General features: G+C 44.4%; 1 protein-coding gene across 1 annotated transcript; it reads right to left on the reverse strand.

Annotated features, from left to right (window-relative positions):
- Positions 1-7,501: 7,501 nt before the first annotated feature.
- Positions 7,502-9,301, reverse strand: LOC144888158 (uncharacterized). Its single transcript, XM_078787076.1, has one exon. The coding sequence runs from the start codon at positions 9,299-9,301 to the stop codon at positions 8,036-8,038; it is 1,266 nt and encodes a 421-aa protein (XP_078643202.1). The 3' UTR covers positions 7,502-8,035.
- Between the last annotated feature and the right edge of the window lie 14,309 nt (positions 9,302-23,610).

Genomic DNA, 23,610 nt, shown 5'->3' on the forward strand with positions numbered 1-23,610 from the left:
TTTTTTGTATACAACATCGAGGCTCGTGAAAGAGCGAACATTAATCACACAGAAAGACAAACTGGCACATAAAACATATAACATCGGGAGCGGTAGACAAGATGGGGAGAGAGGGGGAAGGACACAAACACAACATTTGAGAGCAGGGACCGAGAGACATGGAGACATCGAGAGAACTGTGGGAGGGAGAGGACTTTGGGGGGGGGGAGGCATGGGAAGGGGGGATGGGAGAGGTATAAAATATATGGACACTGCCAGGACTTCCAGGAAAGAAGTTGGAATTTCAAACAAGGTGGATCTGGGGTGAATTAGCGGGGATAGAAAAGATCAAGGTTTTGGATGGGGGAAGATAAGAGATGGTGGTGAACAGCTGTTTTAAAGACCTGGAGGGAGGATTGGGATTGAAGGGAGTGTGGGAGTTTGTTCCAGAGGTGGGAGAAAAGAGGAATGAAAGAGTGAAGGTGAACAGAGAACCGAGATTTCGGCAGTTTAACCATCAGAGGGTTGCTGGCAGATGTTGTGCGAACTGGAGGAATATTTGGGGGACAGAGCACAGAGAGAACTGGGGGAGCAAGGCCGGAGAGGAGTCGGTAGAAGACAGAAAGACCACCTACCTGCCTGCGGTGAGTGAGTGAAAGGCTCTCAGGGATAGCTTCATCGCGGGAGATTCCAATGATTCTGAAAGCTTTGGTTTCAACAGCATGAAGCCGAGCTAGGTGTGAGGCAGGAGCACCGGCCCATAGGGGAGAACAGTATTCCATTGAGCTGCGGATGAAAGCCTTGTATGTGGTGAGGAGCTCAGGTGTGCTGAGGAAGGGCTTCGCATGACGGAGGATGCCCAGTCGGCGACTGGCTTTGGAGGCCAGCTTGGAAATGTGATTTTCCCAAGAAAGATCATGGCAGATAGTGAGACCCAAAAGCTTGAGCGACAGAACTTGTTGGAGAGGATTGTTGAGAAAGTAGATGGGAGGGTTGTCCAGTCGATCTTTTCGGAGAGACATAGTAAGAGTGTGAGATTTGTTAGGATTGAAAGACATGTTCCACTTGATTGACCAGTCTGTGATTTTGTCCAGGTCTTCAGAGAGTGAGGAGGCTGCAGACTGCCGATCTGAGGGAAGAGGCATGGAGTGGCAGAGAGTGGAGTCATCAGCAAAGAGACAGAGAGGATTTTCCAGAGAGTCGGAGAGATCATTGATAAAGACCAGAAAAAGCTCAGGGCCCAGAACACTGCCTTGGTGAACTCCAGCCTGATCAGGAAGGGGAGATGAGAGAAATCCATTCAGGGCCACACGTTGACTACGACCAGAGAGGAAGTCCGCAAGCCATGCATGGAGATTTCCATGGATACCATAGGAGGAGAGTTTGGTGAGCAGAGCTGGGTGCCAGACCGTATCAAAGGCAAGTGATATGTCAAGGGAGACAGCTCTGATTTCCTGTTTGGCATTGAGGACCTCCATCCATTGTTGAGACAGCAGGAGCAACATGTCCAGAGTAGAGTGACCTGGTCTGAAACCAAATTGATGATCAGAGATCAAGCCATTGGAGAAGAGGAAAGATTTCATATCCAAAGCAATGATGGATTCCATGACTTTGCTGATAATTGGGAGCAGGCTGATTGGTCTTTAGTTGCAAGGATCTGTTTTTGCACCTTTTTGTGTAAAGTGGTAATGTTTGCTGATTTCCAGGATGCTGGCAGATGACCTTGAGCAAAAGAGAGGGTGAAAAGAACAGAGAAAGGGTGAGATAGTGCGACAGAGCAGGATTTTAGGACCCGTGGGCTGATGCAGTCTGGTCCAGTTGCAGAATCAGAGTCGAGGTTAGACAAAAACTCCTCCACCTTGTCAGGAGAGAAGGACACAGAGTTCAGGAGCAGTTGGGTTCGACTGGGAAAGGTGGGAACAGAGAGAGATGGGTTTGGGACTCGAGATTTTGAGGCAAACACAGAGTTGATGCATTCAGCTTTGTCACGTGCGATGTCAACTGTGTGGCCATTTGAGGAAAGGGAGGGGATGGAGGGGGAACAAACAACAGAAACGGATTTGACCAGACACCACCAGGATTTGGAGGAAGGAGACAGGTTTGAGAGTTAATTATTGAGTGTGGAGAGGTAGTGCTTCCTGGCACTCCTGAGGGTAGACACACACTTGTTCTGAGCTTGGTGGAAGGAACTGAGATTGCCTTCAGTTGGATTAGCCTTCCAAGAGGCAAAGGCAAGTTGTTTCAGGGCAACTGCCTCACCACAGGATTCAGTGTACCATGGACGGGAGGAGGGTTAGACAACTGAAGAAGAGATGGGATAAATCTGTGCATGAGAGAGAGCAGTTTGCTTTGGAAGAATTCCCAGGAAGAATTGATGTCAGAGGTAGTGGAGATGGGAGACCAATCCAGACAATTGATGGCTGCTTGAAGACCGTCCCAGTCGGCCTGAGTGAAATGCCAGACTCGTCGATGCTGAGGAGGCTCTCTGATAATGGCCAGAGAGATGTCCACTTTGACAAGCACATGATCTGTAGAACCGATTGGAGCAGAAGAAGAGCAGCAGACATTAGCAGGGAAGTTAGTCATAACCACGTCTAGAAGAGAAGATACTCCATTGACTGAGATGCGGGTCGGGAAATTGACAGATTGTGTCAATCCCAGTGAGTCACAGAAGTCCTTTGCTGAGGTGCCATGACTGGTGAGAGAGGAATCCACACCCAACCAGCTGGCATGATGACAGTTGGAATCACCACATATGAGGAAGAGAGAGTTGGGATGAGTGGATAGAAGTTGGTCCATGTTGTCAGACAGTGAAATGTAAATGGAGTCATCACTGTTTGGAGGACAGTACAGAACACATATGAAAAAAAGGTGGGAGCGGAGAGAAAGCCGTAGCCAGAGGTACTCCTGGGGGGTGAGGAGGAGAGAGGGCAGTGCAAGGAGAGTGAGGAAGAGAGTTTTTGATAAAGATAGCCACCCCACCACTAGGACGAGGCTCAAGTCTATCATACCAGAGGAAGGAGTAACCAGGAAGAGATATTAAGGAATCAGAGACATCTTGAAGGAGGAAAGTCTCTGTTAAGCAGATCAAGTCTGGATTGTCAGAAGCAACCTGTATGGAGAGATCAGTCAGGTTTGAGTGAAGGCGCCGGATGTTTGAGGTCCATACCGTTAATGAAGAGCGAGGGGGAGCATCGGGTACAGGACAGGGGAGGGGAGGAGTCGGGTAAGATGAAGGATGAGAGAGGGAGATAGGGAGAGCAGTTGATAGTGTGTCAGAGATTACAGAAGCGTTCCAAGAAAGGGAAGGATGAGGAGGATGAAAGGTTTGATGGTGAAGGGATGAGGCACAGTGAGGGGTTGTTTGAGGGGGGGCAGAGGAAAGTAGAAGGTTGGGGGGGGGGATGGAGGTATGAGATAGAAGGGAGATGAAGTGGGGAGGAGGGAGCTTTGAGGAGGAGGGGGGAGGAGGGAGAATTGGAGAGGAATGGTATGGGGGGGAGATTTGAATGGGAGGGGTTGGGGGGGAGTTTTGAAGGGGAGGAGTGAGGAGGGAGTTTAGGAGGGGGAGAGCTAGGGGGGAGTTTAGGAGTGGAGGGGCAAGGGGGGAGTTTAGGAGTGTAGGGGCAAGGGGGGGATTTGGAGGGGAGGGGCAAGGGGGGAGTTTAGGAGGGGTCGGGCAAGGAGGGAGTTCAGGAGTGGAGGGGCAAGGGAGGAGTTTAGGAGTGGAGGGGCAAGGGGGGAGTTTAGGAGTGTAGGTGCAAGGGGGGGGATTTGGAGGGGAGGGGAAAGAGGGGAGTTTCGAAAGTGGATGATTAATGAAAGACGAACATTGATAACAAATTGGGTTTGTTGTGATTTTCAAGTTAGCAATCCGATTCAGAACGATGGAGGAGGGGTGGAATGAATGTGAATTTAGACCATGCAGTGAGGGAGACGTATAAGAGATTGAATTTCTTTTTTTTGACGTGGAATGAGATGGAGAGGAATTTGAAAAAAGCCTTTTAAATAGGAAGAAAAACAGCGTTTTTTTTTTTGGTTTGTTTTTGTATACTGAATCGAGGCTCTTGAAAGTTGTAATATACCACTGAATAAAACACTGAAGGGGAAAGTTTAAACATATTTAAATAATATTTAAACAGAACCGTGAACAATCTTATACTACTGTGTTCAAAAAGTATCCGACCTTTATTTTTCGTGCGTAAAAAAACAGAAGCTAGGGAGGCATTGATTGGTGCACGTATGTAGGCGATCCTAATGCACACGTGAATTTTTTCCCACCTGCAGAAGCTGTCATTCGAAGGCAGACCGCCGATGAGTGAGGACATGTAAGCGAGCGCCGTCGGATTTTCGTTTTTGACAAAATGACGGAAAAACATGAACAACGCTACTGCATCAAATTTTGTGTAAAGCTTGGCGATTCCCAAGTGGAAACGATCCGCAAGTTTCAACACCGTTCATTCCATTATGAAGGAGGATTTGGGCTTCAGGAGAATCTCAGCGAAGTTAGTACCAAAGCTGCTAACGATTGAGCAGAAGCAACTGTTTGGAGATCGCACAGGACATGCTGGAGACTGTGAACAGCGATCCCAGCTTCCTCAACACAGTGATCACTGGCGACGAGTCCTGGGTTTATGGGTACGACCCATAAACCAAGTTGCAGTCATCACAATGGAAGCATCCAACATCCCCGAGGCCAAAAAACACAAAATTTGATGCAGTAGCGTTGTTCAAGTTTTTCCGTCATTTTGTCAAAAACGAAAATCCGACGGCGCTCGCTTCATGTCCTCACTCATCGGCGGTCTGCCATCGAATGACAGCTTCTGCAGGTGGGAAAAAATTCATGCGTGCGCATTAGGATCGCCTGCATACGTGCACCAATCAACGCCTCCCTAGCTTTTTTTTGTTAAGCACGAAAAATAAAGGTCGGATACTTTTTGAACACACTACGTATGCACAAAGTACCAACGGGGGGAGAGCCGAGAGGGACCACCATGAGTCACGTGAACAGGGCAAAAGGTGGATGGCAAGGAGATAATGGGGGCGGGGCGAACAGCACACCTGGACAGAAAGTACAGGATGAGACAAAGCAAACGTGGAGAAAGGAAAATAAATGTTTTTGGTTATTTTTTTGTTTGTTTGTTTTTGGGAGGGTGGGGGGGGGGGATTTAAAACGTTAGACAAAGAGTATTGTTTGATGAACAAAGACGTTGAATGCGACAGAAGAAAATCTGTGAGCCATGCGTGGAGATTTCCATGGATACTATAACAGGAGAGTTTGGTGAGCATGCTGAGGATGCTAGACCGTATCAAAGTCACAAGATACGTCAAGGGAGATGGCTCCGATTTCCTGTCTGGCATTGAGGACATCCGTCCATTGTTGAGACCAAGCAGTATGTCCAGAGTTGAGTGGCCTGGTTTGAATCCATATTGATGATCTAAGATCAAGCCATTGGAGAAGAAGAAGGATTTAATGTCGGAAGTGATGATGGATTCCATGACCTTGCTGATGATTGGGAGGAAGATGATTGGTCTTTTTTTTTTTTCTTTTTTTTTTTGTGTATACTGAATCGAGGCTCGTGAAAGAGCTAACATTTATTTCACAAACAAATCAACCAGACAAACAAAATATACAAAAAGAGGGAGCGGAAGACAAGATGGGGAGAGAAGGGGAAGCACACAACCACACCATTTGAGAGCAGGGAGAAGTGTGGGAGGGAGAGGGCTTGGGGGCAGGAGGCGTGGGAGGGGGAGGGGGGGGGGGGAGAGGTATAAAACACAAGGGGACCGAAATTAGTGGGGGTAGAAAAGATCAAGGTTTTGGATGGGGGAGGATAAGAGATGGTGGTGAACAGCTGTTTTAAAGACCTGGAGAGTGGAGTGGGATTGAAGAGAGTGAGGGAGTTTGTTCCAGAGGCGGGAGAAAAGACGAATGAAGGAGTGAAGGTGAGCAGAAAGTCTTGATTTTGGCAGTTTAACCATAAGAGGGTTGCAGGCAGATCTTGTGCGACCTGTAGGAATATTTGGGGGACAGAGCCCAGAGAGGGCTGGGGTGGCAAGGCCAGAGAGGAGTCGGTAGAAGACGGAAAGACCACCAACCTGCCTGCGGTGAGTGAGTGAAAGGCCCTTGGAGTTAGCTTCATCGCGGGAGATTCCAATGATTCTGAACGCTTTGGTTTCAACAGCGTGAAGACGGGCGAGGTGTGAGGCAGGAGCACCAGACCAGAGGGGAGAGCAGTATTCCATAGAGCTGCGGATGAAAGCCTTGTATGTGCTGAGGAGCTCAGGCAAGGATCTGTAATTGCAAGGATCTGTTTTTGGAATTTTTATTTTTGGAATAATTAATTTAGCTTGGTGTGGCCATTGGCCACATCGACTTGAATCTCAACCTTTTAGGGGGTGGGGGGGGGGGGGGGGGGGGAGAAGGGAGAGGCGTTCGCTCCCCTCTCCTCTTCTTTGGAAGTCGGTGTTCACAGGTATTTTCACCATTAGCAATGCATTACCATTGATGTTAAAAAAAATGTTACAGCAACCAGCTGTGTGGCCTTCCACATTGGGACCTGTGTTACTGAGCTGCTTGGCAGTCATCAGTGATGACATGAAGTGCAGTCTTGCCATTGTGGTAAATGCTATTCAAAGCTTTCAACTGGTTTGGTTAACAACTCTCAGTTTGATCAGGATTATTTATGGGGATATGGACAACTCCAAGCTCTCCACTGACTGATAATTATTGATCATTATGTGCCATTACATCTTATTATAATGGAGCAAACATATATGGTTATGGTGTTATGTATGTTTGTTTATATGCGACCAAAACGTCTTCTGATTCGTCAAATAAAATTAACACCCACCCAATTATGTTTGAACTGCTGAGACCCCTCAGACCTTTGACAACCCTTTAAGTTCCCCAAGACCCTTAAGAACACCAACTCCCCTGAAGACCCAAAACACCCTGAAGACCCAAAAGACCCTTAAAGCCCTAGAGGAACCAAAAGACTCTTAAGACCCAAAAGCCCATGAAGACAACAAAGACCCAAAATACCCCAACTACACAAAAGACATTGAAGACCCAAAATACCCCAAAGACCCCAAAACACCCTGAATACCCAAAACACTGAATACCCAAAACACCACGAAGATCCAAAATACCCTGAAGACCCAAAACACCCCAAAGACCCAAAACACCCAAAATACCCTTAAAGGCCCAGAGGATCCAAAACACCCCAAAGACCGCAAAAATACCCTAAATCCCCCAAAGACCAAAAAGACCCCAAAGACCCTGAAAGGCCCAGAGGATCCAAAATATCCCAAAGACCCAAAAGACCTCGAAGACCCCAAAAAGACCTTTAAAGACCCAGATGACCCCAAAAAAAACCAAATCCCCCAAAGACCCAAAAAGACTCCAAAGACACCGAAATGGGCAAAGATGCCTATCCCTCTGAAACGACATGTGGTGAGGCGCACAGACGCGCTAAGTCACGCTGGTATTCCCAATAACACAGACAAGTGCATTTGTGCTTTTGGGACCTCTCTTTATTGAGAAACTCTTCACAAATTCAAGTTTCGTGAAAAACATAAAAACACAAACAATTTTACATCAAGGGTGTTCTCCCCATGTCACACAAGGCAATGAAACATGGACAACTGCAAATATTGAGTAAAAATTTATGTTCAAACTGCCATGGAAAGATGCCATCCAGAAAAACAACTAAATCAGATAGAAAACTAAATTCCAAAATACTAGTCACAATAAAAAAAGAGAACAGAAAAAAAAGTTCTCCCAGAACTCAAAATTTCCACCTCCTTTTTCAATAAAGGATCATGATTCATGAACCAGTTTGTGAAACTTCATTCTCATAAATTTGCTCCAAGGGCTCGTTTTAGAATCCTCACTGAACCTCTGACAGCCTCCACTGTCGTTTGTTTGTCATGATATTCCCCCAGAATGCTTTTTAAGTACTGTTATGGTTTTGCTTGATCATCCAGATTCCCTGTTGCTCCAACTTTCATTGATAAAATTTCAGGTTTCTTCAATTTCGAAATTCACTTTACCTCATTTTTCATATCCTGGTATGTCAGATTTCAGCTCTCCTGTATGGATCTTTACACGTGATTTCAAATGGCCACAATGATCGAAACCTTTTTCACATATCAAGCATTTGTGAAGTCGCTCTCCTGTATGGATCCTCCTGTGTAATTTCAAACTGCATTTTACAGAGAAACCTTTATCACATATCGAGCATTTGTAAGGTCGCTCTCCTGTATGGATCCTCATGTGTAATTTACAATGGCTGCTAAGGGAGAAACCTTTATCACATATCGAGCATTTGTAAGGTTGTCCTCCTGTATGGATCCTCATGTGTAATTTCAAATGGCTGCTACGAGAGAAACCTTTATCACATATCGAGCATTTGTAAGGTTGCGCTCCTGTATGGTTCCTCATATGTGATTTCAAATTGCTGTTTTGAGAGAAACATTTATCACATATCGAGCATTTGTGTGGTCGCTCTCCTGTATGGATCCTCATGTGTAATTTCAAACTCCATTTTACAGAGAAACCTTTATCACATATCGAGCATTTGTAAGGTTGTTCGCCTGTATGGATCCTCATGTGTAATTTCAAACTGCATTTTACAGAGAAACCTTTATCACATATCGAGCATTTGTAAGGTTGTTCTCCTGTATGGATCCTCATGTGTAATTTCAAACTGCATTTTACAGAGAAACCTTTATCACATATCGAGCATTTGTAAGGTCGCTCTCCTGTATGGATCCTCATGTGTAATTTAAAATGGCTGCTACGAGAGAAACCTTTATCACATATCGAGCATTTGTAAGGTCGCTCTCCGGTATGGATCCTCATATGTGATTTCAAATGGCCTGCATGAGAAAAACCTTTATCACATATTGAGCATCTGTGAGGACGCTCTCCTGTATGGACCCTCATGTGTAATTTCAAACTGCATTTTACAGAGAAACCTTTATCACATATCGAGCATTTGTAAGGTTGTTCGCCTGTATGGATCCTCATGTGTAATTTCAAATTGCATTTTACAGAGAAACCTTTATCACATATCGAGCATTTGTAAGGTTGTTCTCCTGTATGGCCCCTCATGTGTAATTTCAATTTGGCTTTTACAGAGAAACCTTTATCACAAATCGAGCATCTGTGGGGTCGCTCTCCTGTATGGATCTTTATATGTTTATTCAAATTGCTTTTTGTCAAAAAACCTTCATCACAGACAGAGCACTTGTGGGGGTGTTTTCCAGTGTGGATTCTCATGTGTATTTTGATGTTACTTGTTGAAGCAAAATCCATTCTGCACACATTACACTTAACGTATTCGCCTTTCCAGAGACTTTTTGTGTTTCTTTAATTGAATATTAATCTTGGTATTGTGAGGCCCAGACATGCACTTGTATTTTATAGGAAGGGAGTCTTCATGTCGTGATGACATTTGACATTTTGAATCTTCTGTGACAGACGAATCCTTGTTGTGTTGTCTGCCTTCCACATGTACAGCATGGACATCACCTGTGTACAAATAAGCATCAGACTTTTGCAAGGAAATGGGATTGAGAACCATCTTGAGAGTTCATAGAACATGTTACATCATGGAATGTATACTTCAATTTAAATATAAACATCGGGGCAATACCCCTGGCAGCTCATTTGGTAGAATAAAGCAGTATACTACACTGACTAAAGGTATTTTAAACCATATCATGGCATTTTTAACCAATTTCCATGGATGCTTAAAGACAGGGCAGCATGTACAATCATAGTCACATAATCATACGACTTTAAACAAACAAAACAAAAAACTTTTGGCGGGGCAATCCCCCCGGCCCCCCCATAGATTATCTTTGATACCGATTTTTAAAAATGCCGTGAACAAACTTTGGTACAGCACTGGTGGTAAAGGTTGTTGTAATGTTTCCTTGAAATAGTGTGTGTAGTTTCAGTGAGGAAAACATCTATTTTGAGGTGTAAAACCTGAACCCACTTTGATCCCTGGTGGACCCCTTCAACACCGACTTTTCTTTTTTTAATGCCATGAACAAACTTTAGTTACAACATAACAAATATCATTTGTGCCAAGTTTGGTCACAATCCCATCAGAGGTTTCAGAGAAGAGGTTGCAAGTGTTTACGGAGTGACAGACGGATGGACGGACTGCTGACGTGCCACTTCGTTCCAGGTGAACTAATAATGAAGTTAAAGATTATTAAAAGAAAACTTCCGGATGTTAAGCACTATTGAAGCAGTTTTCTACATCACCGTTATACACCACCCTATTTAACATGTCCAAGTCCTGCTAAACTGGAAGATAGCAGAAGTAACAAAAGGCGATTTGTGTTCAATAGTTTTCAAGTATTTAAATCAATTTACATAAAATAAAGATTGTAAAATTTATTTGACAACTTTTCTGGAATTTACTGGCGTTGCACTGTCTATTACATTTTTTATTTGTGCCTGTTGTTTGTCTCATTTATGATGTCATTATAAACAATACTTTTCCGGTTTGCAATGATTTTCAAGTTTGTTTGACTCCCAAGCAGCAGACAGAGAGAAAATATTGTTGCAGACGCGGGGTTTGGGGTGCTTAGCAAGTGGGACTTCTCGGACTCTCCCCGACCTCTGGACCCGCAGGTCGCCGTGCCGTGGATAGGTTTGCGGCCTGAAGAGATGTTAAGCAACTACTGACACCGATTGAGACCATCAAACCTGGTAACACAATTGATTTCGGCATGGCGATCCTTCCATGGCCTGAACAGGTAGGCAGCTTCTCCTCGGGTGCCCAACACATTCAAAGAGCAGCAATTGCTCTGGGTTCCAGCTTTAAAGCCACTTCCTCACAAAATATTCTCCACTTTGTAAGCTCCTTCTGTGGAAAAGTTCGGCAGCACATACGAAAGCTGCCATTTAATTTAAATATTCGCACTGACATTCGGCGGATTTCCTCCGGGGAACCCGGGCGTGTTCTCGACATCCAAAGCTCATGCTGTGGAACGTCCACAGACGTCACACACATACGAGCAGCCCCGTAGCCTTCACCACGCCCACTCTTGCAACGTGGTACATCCGGTACATCCCCAAATTGCCTCGCGGACCAACAAACACAACTTGCACACATCGGCCATCTCACAATTTCTCGCACATCATTTATTCACACGATACACTCCACAGTCAATCTTACTCCATTCACACACATGGGTCACTCCATGATAGTTTACACATTACTTTACATATGAGCCTTTCCGCGGAGATCCCGCAGCTGAATTTGCCATTTGTGCCAGGTGCACCATTTATGCCACGCACACTCACCCACACACCATTTCTTGGAATTTTTTTTTCAATCATCTGCATTCGAGCGTTTTGCCGGGAATGGACCGTTAACATACAGTGACAGCAGCACCTTGAAATGTGACCTCCCTTGGACAGGTACGGATTACAAACCTGTTATTTTTAATCTCCCACAAAGAGGACCAGAACATACTCACATGTAAAATATTTCCCGCTCGGTAACCTCACCCCTCCCCTCAGTCAAGCTAATGGTTACCCCCATCTGAATCGGTGCATGACCTGTGCTCTCAATCGTTTACACTCCACTCTGCATGCTTGCTGCACACACTCTGTTATACTCAGGCTCGACACTCCACGGAACCCCGGTTCGGTATTCCACGGAACCCCGGTTCGGTATTCCACCCAAGCTCGGCACACACCCTTCCACACCATGAATTCACCCCAGTTCACACAGCCTCACCTCGTCGTGGTCCACTTTGATCGCTCATATGCTCTCCACCTGCACCTGCCATGTGTTATCCCGATCTTTCCAAATTGTTTCTACACATTCTATGATCTCCTCTTTAACATTATTTGCCCTTTCACTTGTCTGTAATCATTTTTCTTTGCTTTTATCCATTTCATTTCTAACTCTATGACTTGGCTGTTACGCGAACCTCGATCTTGTATGCCAAAAAAATAAAAATAAACTCACCTGGAATGAAGTTCACGGGAGGTTATGCGATGGCACGTCGTCCATCCATAAACACTTGCAACTTCTTCTTCGAAATCACTAATGGGATTGCGAGCAAATTTGGCACAAATGATATTTGTTGTGTTGACAAAAAGTTTGTTCACGGCATTAAAACAATCGGGGTCTACGGGGGTCTTCCAAAGGTCAAAGTGGATCCAAGGTTGACCCCCCAAAATAGGAATTAGCTTTCTCCTCTGAAACTACACACACAATTTCGATGAAACTTCACCACAACCTTCATCACCCGTGATATACCAATATTTGTTAAAGGTATTAAAAAAAATTGTGGTCTGAGGAGGTATGTTGGATTTAGGGTTGGAGGGGGGTGGGTTGCCCCCCAAAATAGGTATTTTTCATTTGTTTAAAGTCTTATGATTATGTTATCATGATTCTACCTGCTGCCCTGTCTTCCAGCAACCATTGAAATTGGTTTACACTGTTTATTCTACCAGGTGAGTGCCAGGGGTATTTCCCCCTATGTTTAAAATTCATTTATCTTTATTATTTCCCACTATGATTTTTATTATTTCCCACGAACCCAGAACCCTTTAGTTCTACTTCTAAGATTATTTTTGTGTCTCCCATTATTTCTTTCATCTCCGTCGTTCATCCCATTTCTTCTATCTTCTGTGTTAGGTCATCATGTCCCATTTTACATTCTTTCTTACTTTTCCTTCTGCACTGCCCTGAGATCCTGTATTTCTTCTTATTTGCTCATTCAGTTCTTTGTGCCCCTCCGCAAGTCCTTTTTTCCTGTTTAAGTCCATTCACCTCTTCTTTTATTCCATTTATCTCCTCCATAATTATAGCCTCACCTGCCCCATCTCGTTCCAGACACCATCCACATGCTCATTCACCTCTCCCCATACAGCCTCAATCATTGCGGCTATCTCATTGCCCCAAGCCTTCATATCAGCCTTTACCTCTGCCTGCCCCACATTCATGTCATGCCTTATGCCATCGTTTTTACCTCGTCTTTTTGATACCTTATATACCTTGTACCTTGTCCCTCCTCAATTTTCATAATCATCTGTGCCATTAGTTGACTCATAAACAACATCACCTGGACGCTGCCCGACTGCAATGGCAACGGCAACCCACTATTCCGTGCCATTAGTGCTGCCTTTTCCAGGGGCTGGTGAGGAAGGGGAGGTTAGAGGAGGGAGGAGAGGTTTGGGTCCTCAATTGCCATCGGCACTTCCACTGCTGCCACTCCTGGTCCTTCTCTGACAATGTAACTTTCGTATACAGCTTTCTGGGTCATTGGCTCCTCCATATCCTCCTCAGGTAGGCCCACCAGGTCCTGCTCATGTTGGCTTGACAAAGCTGTATAATTATTTTAAGCTCAATTTTAAGCTCAATACCCGACACTGCTTACAATTTTTGCAGTGCTGCTGATACCGCCCCAGATTCGATTCTCAGTCCTGATGTCAATTGTTCTGGATGTAGGGTTCTCGCTCTTTTACAAAAATGTTTCCTTTTGGTGCCAAACGGTTTGGCGGTGCCAATTGGGGTTCGTACTCTCAAAGCACATCCATATTGATTTTTATGACATATCGCCTGCTACAAAGCCTTTAAGGCCACTCGAGGTGGGGCCTACACAAAGGCAAGTGTAGATATTAGACATTAGACAGAAAGGAGGAGTCTATTGACATTCCTCTTGAATTGAGGTAGGTTGAGATAGAGGGGAAAGCAGGATGCAGGTAAGCTGTTGCAGAGTAATGCCTTGTGGGGAAAAATAAATAAAAGAATACCATATAGTCTTACTCCGAGGGACAGATATAGTGTATGGATGGGAAGAAACTTCAAGATGTGTTGGGCGGCTGAAAGAATGCTCAGGTGGAACAACCTGATAGACCCTCAGAGCACATTCCATGGAAATATCTGCAGCAACAAAGCGGCAGATTGGGAGAGGTTCCGGGGATGATGCCAATTCCTGTCCCACCAGAATGGCAGCACAGTGCTGGATTCTGTCAAGAAGAGAAAGGCGACAGGCCGGTGCACCAGACCAAATATGGCAATGATACTCCATGACAGGACATTCAGTGGCCTTGCATAGATGGAGCACAGCAGCTTGAGAAAGGTATCGACGAGCACGAAACAAGCTGCCAAGGTGCTGTGATGTGCTCTACCAATGTGCTCTGTGCTTTTAGCTCTACCAGCGATGTACTTTTCCCAGCTGAGGTTTGAGTTGATATCCAATCCAAGCAGACGGATAACAGGGAGCTCCAGCAAAGGTGAAGAATCCATAGACAGGGTCGGAAAACAAAGTGATCTTGAACTAGAAACAGATAACAAGTGAGTCATTTTTGGTTGAGAGCAACAAGCCAGTCTTTTCCCCAGTTCAACACACTCTCCAAGTCCTGATTGAGAGTGGTACTCACATGGTCAATGGGTAGGGGCGGCGAGATGGGGTCTCAGGGAGTGGCACTGCCTCAGAGCCCGAGCTTCTCCTGTAATTTTTTTTAAACAGTACAGAGAAACCCCTTGTAGAGTTTAGCCCCCCACCCCTCCTTCCCATGACCCTTCTCCCCAAGCCCTCTCCATCCCACAGATCTCCCGTTGTCCCTGTTCTCTACTGTTGTACTTGTGTGCTTCCCTCTCTCTCCCATCTTGTCTCCCACTCCATTGCTCATATGCCTTTTGTGGCAGTTTGCTTTTATTTGATTAATGTTAGCTCTTACACGAGCCTCGATCTTGTACATAAAAAAAAGATGAAGTATATGAAACTTATCGGTGAGAGAGTTATCGTGGGAATTCCAATTGAAACCTGTTCCTTGTCCTCTTAATTGATAAAATGCATTATAATGACAACAAACTCAGAAGTACAGTCACGTGAAAAAGTAAGTACACCCCATGTAAAGTTTTGACTTTTTCAACATATTTCAACATACAGCTATTTGATCTTCATTTCAACAACATTGATAGATAAAGGTGATATAATATAACAAATACCATGAAACATTTACATTTTGTAGTCCATTGTATAATTTAAATAAACATAAATGCAAACTTCACATGTGGAAAAAGTAAGTACACCCCTACATTTATCACTACTTCAAATACCTAAAATTAGAATCAGGTGCACCAGCTCAGGTGCAAATGATGAGAACATCGTGAGAGAGGATCTTGGAGGAACCTGTCTTATTTAAACCTCAGACATTTAGTTTGGTTTGCTCTTCATTGTTGAAGTGTGCAGCGTCACCATGCCTAGATCAAAAGAGCTCTCTGAGGCCTTCAGAAAGACGAGTCTGGGAAGGGATTTAAAAAGATCTCCAACAATTTGAAATCAATCATTCGACTGTCTGGAAGATCATCTGCAAGTGGAGAAGATTCCAAACAACTGCCAACTTGTTCAGGCCAGGCCACCCCAGCAAGTTCAGGCCAGGCCGCCCCAGCAAGTTCAGCCCGAGAGCAGACCTCAAGATGCTGAAAGAAGTCTCTAAGAACCCCAGAATGTCATCACGGGACCTACAGGTAGCTCTTGCCACTGTTGATGTCAAAGTGCACGAGTCTACCATTAGAAAGAAGCTGCACAAATTTGATCTACATGGGAGGTGTGCCAGGAGGAAACCTTTGCTGTCCAGAAAGAACATCAGAGCAAGACTAAAGTTTGCCATTGAACACCTAGGCAAAGACCAGCACTTCTGCAACAATGTGCTCTGGACAGATGAGTCAAAGGTTTATGGCTTTTTGGCCACAGTACCAGAAAACATGTTTGGCGAAAACCAAAGACAGCATTTGACCACAAGAACCTGATACCAACTGTAAAGCATGGTGGTGGAAATATTATGGTTTGGGGCAGCTTTGCTGCATCAGGGCCTGGGCAGCTCATCATCATATAATCCACTATGAATTCTTCATTGTACCAGAGGGTGCTTGAGGATAATGTGAGGCCATCCGTCGGAAAGTTGAATCTCAACCGAAGGTGGATCTTGCAACATGACAATGACCCTAAACATACCAGTAAATCCACCAAGGAATGGCTGAAAAGAAAGAAATGGAGGGTTCTGGAATGGCCAAGTCAAAGGCCGGATCTAAATCCCATCGAGATGTTGTGGGGGGATTTGAATCGAGCTGTGCATGCAAGAAACCCGTCAAACATCGCACAGTTGAAACAATTCTACATGGAGGAGTGGGCAAAAATTTCTCCCAGTCGATGTCAGAGACTGGTAGACAGTTAAAAGAAATGCCTACTTGAGGTTGTTTCTGCCAAAGGGGGCAATACCATCTATTTGAGCCAAGGGAGTACTTACTTTTTCCACACACGAAATTTGCATTTATGTTTATTTAAATTATACAATGGACTACAAAATGTAAATGTTTCATGATATTTGTTATATTATATCATCTTTATCTATCAATATTGTTGAAATGAAGATCAAATAGCTGTATATGTTGAAATATGTTGAAAATGTCACAACTTTACATGGGGTGTACTTACTTTTCCACGTGACTGTATTTATTTTATTTGATGAATCTTAACAATACTACGCTATCGTTTATAAGAATGTTGTAGGAAAAGGATTAATTATATTATTAAGGATGCATGTACATATATACTGTTTGTATTACATGTAAAGGAATTTAAGAGTATAACTCAGACTCCAGTTGACTCCAGAGTGCCTTTGTGATGGAAAGATATACATCCATTTGCAGTTCTGTGTAAATACTAATTGGGGATAAGGTTTGTGAAAGCTTTTTTGTGCAAAGACAATTATCTTCTGGTTCAAGTGACCACTGAAAAGACAATGGTTTAATCAGGGATCCCTCATCCCCCAATCTACCCCCTCTAGTCAGGTGGCTTAGCAACAATTTTTAGGTTTAATGTTACCAGCCGGACAAAAGTCCCAAATTTGGTATGGAGCTTCGTTTGGACCTATCAATTGATTTTAGCCTAGGACCCATCCTGACCGTTTCAGATTTTCCAATATGGCGGCCAAAATTCAAAATGCCACCAGCAAAACTGAAATATCATATATCTCTGGTTGTAGAAGTCACAGATAGACAAATGAGGTATCAAATCAGGGTTTTTTGAGGTCAGTGAAACCGATTCAGGGAAAGGTACATTTCATATGTCACTTATTTTCAAGATGGCGTCCAAAATCCAATATGGCCGCCAAGGAAAATCATACTATAATGCAAGGACTTCAAAAGTTTGTTCGCCTAAGGCTCAGGCATCGAAGGATGGATTAACTTGACACTTTGCACACCTATAGATATCGTTTTTGACCGTGTCAATGTGGGCCGTTTTTTTCGATTTCTATCCTAATTCGGGGGGTACGGGGAAAGTAACGTTACTTTGCGGGGGTTTGGTGACCCGGATACGCGTCACACCCTCAGGTCATATGGTTTATTTACAAACACCATGCTTTGATGACGCATGACGGGTACTATCCGTCGTAGACGGGTACTATTGCTAGTTAAAATGATGATATGAGAGTATTAACAGAAATTATCTATTTGTGTCTTTTCAGATAAATCAACATGGAGCTACCTGTAGACTTTAGTTGCTGCATTATCTGCCAACAAGAAACAGATGAACAGTTAAAATGTCCACTTCTCAGTCCAGGACCAAACGCTGATAATAAGACATCTGCCTACCAGTCATTCTTGAGTAATGTCGAACATTTCTGCGAGATTGATCAGCTCCCAACTGAACTGAAGTTTGGGAGTGATCAAAGTGTTGACGAACTTGTGAACAATTCTGCATTGTGGCATAAATCGTGTCATTTAAAATTCAACAATGAGAAACTGGCAAGAGCAAGAAAGCGAAAGAAATCCAATCCCGATGGTAGACAACAAATTAAGCGCCGGACAATAACCATGATTAGACAATGTTTGTTTTGCGAGAAAGGCGCAGATGAAGGTGACCTCCATCTGGTTTCAACATATGATATGGATGCCAGTCTAAGAGCAATGATCAACGAACTGCAAGATACCCAACTACTTGCGAGGATTGTTGGTGGAGATCTCATAGCTATGGATGCGAAGTATCATCTAAAATGTTTGACTAACCTTAGAAATCGGTATCGCAGTCACATGAGACAGTTACACCATTGAACAGTAAACATTGATGACGTAATGAATGAGTCTAGAGCATTTGTTGAACTCACCAGTTACATTGAAATGTCTGTTAATGCCGGGACTTTCATCTTCAAATTATCCGAGTTACACTCACTGTACGTGAATCGGCTTGAGGCGTTGGGCATCAAAAAGACTATCAACAAAACCAGATTGAAGGAACAGTTACTTGAACGATTTTCTGATGCACAAGTGCAACATGATGGGTGGGGAATCGTTCTAATATTCAAAGAGGGAATGAAAGACATGACAAAAGATGCTATGAAAAAGCGTGACTTTTCAGAAGATGCCCTGATTCTGGCATGCGCGGCAAACATCGTTAGAAAAGATATCTTCCATCATAAACCATATAAATATATGGTTCAAATCTATCTTCCATCATGAAGGATTCAAATTCACTGGCCAGTTTCCACCAGGTTGTCAGGAGAACTCATTACCCTCAAGTCTGAAATTTCTCGTCTCCATGATTCTCAATGGTCCTAATCTGAAAGACCAAGAGAGTAATGAGTCACAAGTGTGCCTAACTATTGGGCAAAACATCATCTACAACGTCAAGAAAAGGAAACCTAATTCGCCTGTGAACGTCCAGCACACTCGACCGAGAACCTCCGCTAACAATTTATATTGGCCTCAATATACATGTGCTGACTAGGAGCAAGAAAATCATCCAACAGTTACATACAATGGGTATCAGTGTTTCCTACGACAGGGTGATGCAGCTTGAAGACTGGCTTGCCACAGCTGTATGCGAGAGGTTTGAAGATGATGGTGCAGTAGCTCCGACTATTCTTCAGAAAGGTCTCTGCACCGTAGGAGCTCTTGACAATCTCGACCATAATCCGAGCTCAACCACGTCAAAGACATCTTTCCACGGCACGGGAATAAGTCTTTTCCAATTCCCAAGTGAGAGGGAACCTGGTGTGACTAGACAGCCTGTTGCTATACCAACATCTGGGTCACAGACTCATTCACTTCCAGACAGTTATGCCTCTGTTCCTGCTGTTTCACTGAAGACCACCGATGTTGCTGTTCCACAGAATAATGTTCAACCCATCAAATCTGTTTTACCAGATGCAAGACGTGACGAGTATGGCTGGATAGAACATGGTCTTCAACTTGTCAATGATACAGAACTGAGCAAGGATAATTCGCTTACATGGTCTGCCTATCATGCCTCTAAGCAAGAGGTGACAGTAGAGCCATCAGCTGTATGTGCACTACTTCCTCTGTTTTATGAAAAGTCAGCCACACCTGCAATGATTAAACATGGCATGGATGTCCAAAGGCAAGCAACAGAGTACCTTAACCCAGGACAAATCCCAGTCACAACATTTGATCAGCTGTTGTTTACGCTCGCCAAGTACGTACAATGGAAATGGCCAGATACGTATGGAGAGAAAGTGCATGTGGTTATGATGGGAGGATTGCACATTGAGATGGCTTTATGGAACACTGTTGGAGATTTGTTACAGGGCTCCGGGTGGACAGCAGCCCTTACTGAAGCTGAGGTAGCCTCATCTGGAATTGCTGATTCATTCCTGAAAACAGCTCACCTGACCAGAACTAGACACGCTCACCAAGTTACACTTTTGACCCTTAAGAAGCTTATCGTCGAGGCATTCAACCAGGATCCCAGCGGTGCGAATGATAACGACAGTTTTAATAACTGGCATGAGAGAATGTGTAAAAACTGTCCCACGTTCAAGTTCTGGGATTTGATTACGCAATATGAGATCCTCATTCTCATATTTGTAAGAGCCCACCGGGAGAGGAACTTCACACTGTACATTAGCGTTCTGGAGAAGCTCGTACCTTTGTTTTTCGCATTAGATCATGTGAACTATGCTAGGTGGCTGTCCGTCCATATCAGAGACATGAAATCTCTGCCGAAACCAATCAGAGACGAATTTGAGACTCGCCATCACTGGGTAATCTCGAAGTCAACCCACAGATATTCTGCTATACCCGTTGATCAAGTGCACGAGCAGGAAAACAAAGTTGTGAAGGGTTCCGGTGGTACAGTAGGACTAACTGAAAATCCAGGCGCCTTCAAACGTTGGATGACCTCTGGACCAGAACTCGCCAGACTCATGAAGCAGTTCGAGAAGGAATATATTCTTGATGATGACCCGGAAAACCCTACGAATTTCGAGCACCATGAACAGGGACTCACCGCACAGAAAGCATTCCAGCAACAGGTTGATAGCCTATCTAAAGTCATACAAAAGATGGGCAATCCTTTCCTGGATGATTTTCCCGAGTTAGTAACTCTTGACAGTCGTAACTGCACGAGTGAGACCGTAGTGAATACAATCCGTACACTGGAAGACATTGGTACGAAAAAGTATCAGGACTATGTGACAACAGTCCTTGTGGATCGCACTCGCTCCATACACAATCCGATGTCAAAGAATTTGCTACCCTTATTCTCGACAAAAGTCAAAGCTAAATCCAAGGACGGCAAGAAAGTAAAAGTGCTTGAGAACAATATGGCACTCTTCGGACAGTTATACATCTCCTTGCAAAATAGGGATGGTGATATCAATGACTTCTTCGCACATGAGGTTCAGTCATATCCTCCTTCCCTGTCTGACTTTGGCAAGCTGAACCTGCCAGGTACAAAATCTCAATTGTTGCAATGCATCGAGGAGCCGAACCAGACAGAGCCACCTGCATCATTTGACTGCAAAGTCATGGACGGTGCTGTGATTGTGCACTGCTTGCCTGTAACACATGTCAGAACATTCCACGAATATGCAGACAATGTGTTCATTCCCTACCTGGAACGACAGCTAAAGACCACCAAACGACTGGACCTTGTGTGGGATACATACATACCGAACAGTTTGAAGGAGTCAACCAGGGAAAAACGAGGGAAAGGAACGCGCAGAAAGGTATCTGGTGACACCAAGCTGCCAACAAACTGGATTGACTTCCTCCGTGATCCTATCAACAAGAAAGAACTGTTTGAATTTCTTTCCTCAAAGGTGGCAGAGTTCAACTGTCCCGCAGGCAGTTCGGTATACATCACAGCTGGAGAGAATGTTATATGCATTGGAACTGAGATCGAAATGTCCATGTGCAATCAGGAGGAGGCCGACACGAGGATCGTGGTTCACGTGAAGCATGCATTGGAGAATGGTTCAAAAATTGTCCAAGTGCGCACCGTGGACACAGACGTTGTTGTTCTTACTGGCATGTTTCATGATCTTTCACATATTAACTCAGATGTAGACCTATGGGTAGCCTACGGTGTGGGAAAGAACTACACAAATTACAGTATTGATGCCATCTGTGCACGCCTCTGTGAACCTAAATCAAGGTCCCTACGCATGTTCCACGCCTTCTCAGGATGTGATACCACGTCAGCATTTCGAGGGAAGGGAAAGAAATCATTCTGGCAAGCATGGCATGTATATGATGCAATCACAAATGTTTTCGTACACCTGGCCACACATCCATTTGAGCATGTTGATTTGGAATCTGAAACATTTAAGAAGATCGAGCGACTAGTTATCATAGTGTATGACAAAACAAGCAATTTGACCAATGTAAACAGTGCACGTATGGAGCTCTTCTCCCAGAAGAGTCAAGCTGTAGACAAAATTCCACTGACTCAGAATGCACTTCTGCAGCACACAAAGAGGGCAGTGCACCAGGCTGGCATCTGGGTTACCAGCATGTTAGCACAACAAAAACTTCCAAGTCCAGCTGGATATGCTTGGAAAGAAGTCGCCGAATCTTGGGAACCTGTCTGGACAACAATTCCCGAAGCTTCTCGTGCTTGCAGAGAATTTATCAAATGCGGCTGCAAAAGAGATTGTACAGTGTGCAAATGTAGCAAGGCTAATCTCCCTTGTACATCTCTTTGCCGGTGTAAATGTTCTACCAGATCATAAGGTCAGTCACAGCAAAAATACTGGTCTGATGCCACATTTGAACGAATATCATATCATTATTTTAATTTTTTTTGGCGGCCATGTTGGATTTTGGACGCCATCTTGAAAATAAGTGACATATGCAATGTGCCTTTCCCTGAATCAGTTTCACTGACCTAAAAAACCCCTGATTTGATACCTCATTTGTCTATCTGTGACTTCCACAGCCAGAGATATATGATATTTCAGTTTTGCTGGCAGCATTTAGAATTTTGGCCGCCATCTTGGAAAATCTGAAACGGTCAGGATGGGTCCTAGGCTAAAATCAATTGATAGGTCCAAACGAAGCTCCATACCAAATTTGTGACTTTAGTCCGTCTGGTAACATTAAAGTTGCTAAGCCACCGTACTACTCCCCACTCTCTAATAATAATAATAATAATACATTTATTTTGTATAGCGCTTTTCAAGAAACCCAAAGACGCTTTAACATGGTACATAAAACAAAGACAAAAGAGACAAAAATACATAATTAAAAAACCAAACAGAAAGGAAGGAGAAGGAGAAGAGACGATCAGGGGTTGAATGTGGTGTTGAACAGGTGGGTCTTGAGTGATGATTTGAATGTGGTGAGTGAGGAGGAGTCTCTGATGGTTTGTGGTAGTGAGTTCCAGAGTGTGGGAGCAGCGATGGAGAAGGCTCTGTCCCCCCAGGATCTGAGTTTGGTCCGGATGGGGGGGGGGGGGGGGGACAGGAGTTTAGCAGCAGCAGAGCGGAGGGTGCGTGTGGTAGTGTGTCTGGGGAGGAGGTCAGTCAGGTAGGATGGGGCCAGGTTATGAAGGGCTTTGCAGGTCAGAAGGAGGATTTTGTACTGGATTCTCTGGGAGATGGGGAGCCAGTGGAGCTTGTGAAGGACGGGGGTGATGTGGTCCCGGGCCCGGGCGTGGGTGAGTAGACGGGCAGCAGATTTCTGAATGTATTGAAGTTTATTGATGATATTTGAGGGTGAACCATAGAGGAGGCTGTTGCAGTAGTCCAGACGGGAAGTGATGAAGGCGTGGATGAGGGTTTCTGCAGCTGTGGAGGAGAGGGATGGACGGAGACAGGCGATGTTTTTCAGATGAAAGAAGGCTGTCTTGGTGATCTGTTTAGTGTGTTTGTCGAAGGAGAGGGTTTGGTCAAAGATGATGCCAAGATTCCGGATGTGAGGGGAGGTGGATACTGGGATACCGTCGATGTTGAGGGTGAAGTTGTGGGTGGATTTGGTGAGCGTTTTTGGTCCAATAATGATTATTTCGAATTTATCACAGTTTAGTTTGAGGAAGTTGATTTGAAGCCAGGGTTTTATTTCAGTGATGCAGTTTGTCAGGATAGAGTGGGTGACAGTGGAAATTGACTTGGCAGAAATGAAAAGCTGGATGTCATTGGCAAAGCAGTGGAATTGGAGACCATGATGACGGATTAAGTGACCAAGGGGGAACAGGTACAGGATGAAGAGAAGGGGACCGAGAACTGAAACTTGGGGGACACCTTGGGGGAGGGGAGCGGTGGGGGATTTGCAGTTATTGGTGGAGATGAACTGGTGCCTGTCAGAGAGGTATGATTTGATCCAAGAAAGGGCAGTG

Source organism: Myxine glutinosa, chromosome 1 (assembly GCF_964187855.1).
Source record: "Myxine glutinosa chromosome 1, kmMyxGlut1.1, whole genome shotgun sequence".
Classification (NCBI taxonomy): Eukaryota; Metazoa; Chordata; class Myxini; order Myxiniformes; family Myxinidae; genus Myxine; species Myxine glutinosa.